The sequence below is a fragment of the Aegilops tauschii genome, chromosome 6 (assembly GCF_002575655.3).
Source record: "Aegilops tauschii subsp. strangulata cultivar AL8/78 chromosome 6, Aet v6.0, whole genome shotgun sequence".
NCBI classification, from domain to species: domain Eukaryota; kingdom Viridiplantae; phylum Streptophyta; class Magnoliopsida; order Poales; family Poaceae; genus Aegilops; species Aegilops tauschii.
This window is the reverse complement of record NC_053040.3, coordinates 49,847,268-49,851,064: the sequence shown is the minus strand read 5'-3', so window position 1 is coordinate 49,851,064 and position 3,797 is coordinate 49,847,268. Positions and strand designations below refer to the sequence as shown.

Genomic DNA, 3,797 nt, shown 5'->3' with positions numbered 1-3,797 from the left:
CTATCTTGACGTCGCCTCAGCTGCCGCCTCTCGCGCCGCCGCCGCCGCCATCTCCGGCAATACCTGGCCGACGGAAAAAAAAACCTACGCGTTGTGCGCTACTAGAAGCCGACAACCGCCTACGTGGGTGCCCCGGCGCCGCGTTGTGCGTGACTAGAGGCCGACAACCGCGTCGGTCGGGCAGACGCCTCCGCCGCCGTCAGCTGCTGTTCGCCCTCGAGCATCCGGCGAATCCCAACACTATTGTCATGTCTGACGAAGGCAACGAGGTACGCGAGCCGCTGGCATAGTGTTTTAAAAACGGATTTTAATTGCGAACATATTACGTGATGTTTGAATGAATCTTTGATTATATATGAACGTGTATAGATGGAGGCTGAAATAGGATATGACGGTGATGATGGCGGTAGCGAGGACGGATCATTGTCACTGGAGGAAGACGAACATGATGGCGAAATTATATGAGTTTGGATGAGTCTTACAGTGGTAATGTAAGTGGTCTGCATGTTGTCAAGCATATTAAATACAAGCATCCGCGATGACAATAACATGTTTGACTTTGCACAGGTAGGAGGGGATGATGACAATGAGGATATGGATCTAGATGATTCATATGCTGAAAGCGGAAGCCATGTAGGTTTAGAAGTATGCAGGTTATTTTAAAGTGACATGAAAAACGCATCAAATCTTACGTATCATATTTAAAATTTGCGCAGATGGAAGTGGAAGGGTACTATGAGTGGAATTTTTTCGATGATGCCAATGACCAAAACGATATCGATGCATCTTATAATGACAGCTCGAGCAAAGTAAGTAGTGCAAACTGAATACATATGATAGTCCTTATAAAACTACTTACTGACATATAAGGTTGTTTGTATTTTTTTCAGGGAGAGGCTGGTGGCGCGTGCGAAAACGATGATGATGCCGATGGTGATGAGTGCAATTTTGACACTGGGTACGATGAATACCAGCAAGAGTCACTGGACAGGCATTGGACGGTGATGTCCACGACGTTCAGGACAGACGAGGAGGCATATGATTTCTATAACGTCTATGCGAAAAAGCGTGGCTTCAGCATTAGGAAGGACAACTTGAAATATGCAAAGGGTATCGACGCACGTAGGCGCTTGAGGAGGTTTCTCTGTTCAAGGGCTGGGAAACAACAGGCCAAGTTTTGTACCATGGAAGGGAAGAAGCGCAGGCTGAGAGCGGAGACTCGGTGCTGTTGCGAGGCCCATCTAACTGGGAAGCTTGATAGAGAGCGCTCCATTTGGTATGTCAGCAGTTTCAGCGATGATAATAGTCACACTCTTGCTAGACCGGATGAAGTTATATATCTTCGGTCTCATAATTAGATAAAGGAATACCAGAAACTCGAGATCTTAGCAATGGCAGGTGCTGGGCTCAGAAAACATTTGATTTATGACAACTTCGTTAGTAGGTATGGATCATATGCACGGGCTGGTTTCGGAAGGAGGAAGCTTTATAACATGTGTTATAGGGAGAAAATGAAGTTGCTTGCAAAGGGTGATGCAGACACTGTGATTGGTATCATGATGACGAGAAAGGCAAGGGATCCAGACTTTTTCTTTGAGCACACTGTTGACGCAGAAGGCAACCTGAAGAACATGTTCTGGTGTGATTCTCAGTCACGTCGGGATTACCTTGACTTTGGCGATGTAGTCGTCTTCAATAGCACTTACAAGATGAATAGGTACGGAATGCCATTCATACATTTTGTTGGTCTAAACAATCATCGTTGCACCACTGTGTTCGGTTGTGCTGTTGTGTCAGATGATACGGAGGATACATATGTTACGGTGTTGCAGACCTTCTTGAGAGCTCATTGTCAGAAGAAGCTGAGGTTTGTAATTACTGACGGAGACGCGGCCATGATAAGGGCCGTCAGGAAGGTCCTTACTGACGTGTGGCATCGACTTTGTTCGTGGCATATAAAGAAAAACATGCAGAAACACCTTCACCACAAGTCCCTTAAGGAGTTCAGGTCTCTTATTTACTACGCTACTACACATGATGAGTTTGAGGCAAGCTGGGCAGCTTTTAGAGCTAAATGGGAGTCGGAGAAAACTGAAACATGGTTGCGTAGGATGAACAGGAAGAAAAGGCTTTGGGCTGCGTCATATCTCACCGGTGGGTTATTTCTTGGTATGAGGAGTAACCAGAGGAGCGAGACTCTGAACTCTTGCCTTCATATGCAACTTGACTCTGGCATGACAATTGTTGATATGGTTGTGCATTATGAGAACTGCATTGTTCGGCTCCATGAGAACGAGTCATACCACGACTGCATGTCCACACAGACACTCCCTGTACCAGTACTCGACGACTTCAAATGCATTGAAAAAGCCGCTGCCCGTCACTTCACTGCGGTGAACTTTTACCTCTTGTAGAAAGAAATGAAGAAGGCAGCGGATCTTGAGATCATAGATAGACTCAGTGGAGCCATCAGTAGGAGATTCATAGTGGCATGGAAAAATAACAGGCAACTGAGATTCAAAGTGGACTATGCACCCAGTAATTCAGAAGAAACAGTGAAGTGCAGTTGTGATAGTATGAAACGTAAAGGTCTTCCATGCAAGCATGTTCATTATGTTTTGGCCAAGTTGAACGTGAAGGACTTACCTAAGTGCTTAGTGCTGCCAATATTCACCAAGAATGCTAGAGGTGGACTGCCCGTGAAACGCACTAGCGATCTCTTCGCATGGGGATGGGCAGGTACTGAGGAGAAAACTAAGTACAGTGAGTTGACTATTTTGTCTGCGGAAGCAAATCATGCGGCATGTCATAGACCATTCCTATTTGACAAACTGAAGGCTGCTCTGGAGGATGTGATAGCAAACAAGGACGTTGAGGAGGAAGATTATGTGAGACAGCATAGGGTTGCACATGACGATGCTTTTGTGCCGGATCAAGATCATGTTTTTGTTGGTGATCCAGAGAAAGTCAATACGAAAGGAGCACCGAAAGGGAAGAATAACAAAGGCCGTGGTAAGGAACCTGGCGTGACTACAAACGGTAGACCTAAAGGTTTCGATGAGAAACCTCATGTACGCCTATACGGTTTATGTAGAATAAAAGGTCATTTCAAAAACAATTGTCCTCAGAATCCTAAGTATGTGCACACCTTTTTATTAATGTTCTTTTCTTGTTTTGTTTATTCTTTACAAAATTTTGAGTATATTATGATCTTTCTATGCAGGAACATGGCATGATGATCATAGCAAGGATTGTTTGAATAAGAGGAAGAACTTCTGAATAGAGTTGACGATTTATTTGGTTGTATTAAAGAATAGTACTTATATATTTGTTTCGGTACATGGATACGGGAGACTTGTAATCGGTGTTTACTTATGTCATATTTGTTGGCACTATACTCATTGTTCTTAATATGATATGCAACATACACATTTTACGTTATAATATATATTTCTTGGCGTTGTAGGCATTGTTTTTAATATGATATATGATGTATACATTATTTTCGTAGAAATATATGATTTTGTGTATAAAACATACATGTTGGACGATTGGAGGCGTTGTACAGCCGCCGGTTTCTTTAATTTAAAATAAAAACGTTAACAGCCGCGGGGCCGTGAGTGGCGCCAGCGGGCGCAAAGGGGCGCTACGTACGAGGACGATTCTGGTGCCGCCACATATGGCGATCCCGAGGCAGATGCCGCCCTCAGGCACAGAGGGGCGCTAGTCGGCCAACAGGGAATCAACCTTGGGGGCGGCATAGGCCAACCCTGGAGCGACGCGCGCGCGAGCCGGCT

General features: G+C 44.9%; 1 protein-coding gene across 1 annotated transcript; it reads left to right on the top strand.

Moving 5' to 3' along the window:
* The first annotated feature begins 248 nt into the window (after positions 1–248).
* On the top strand, positions 249–2,414 carry LOC120966813 (protein FAR-RED IMPAIRED RESPONSE 1-like). The gene is made up of 5 exons (XM_040393364.1): positions 249–269; positions 568–633; positions 717–809; positions 891–1,276; positions 1,505–2,414. Exons 1-5 carry the CDS (start codon positions 249–251, stop codon positions 2,412–2,414), a joined length of 1,476 nt encoding a protein of 491 aa, XP_040249298.1.
* The last annotated feature ends 1,383 nt before the right edge of the window (positions 2,415–3,797 follow it).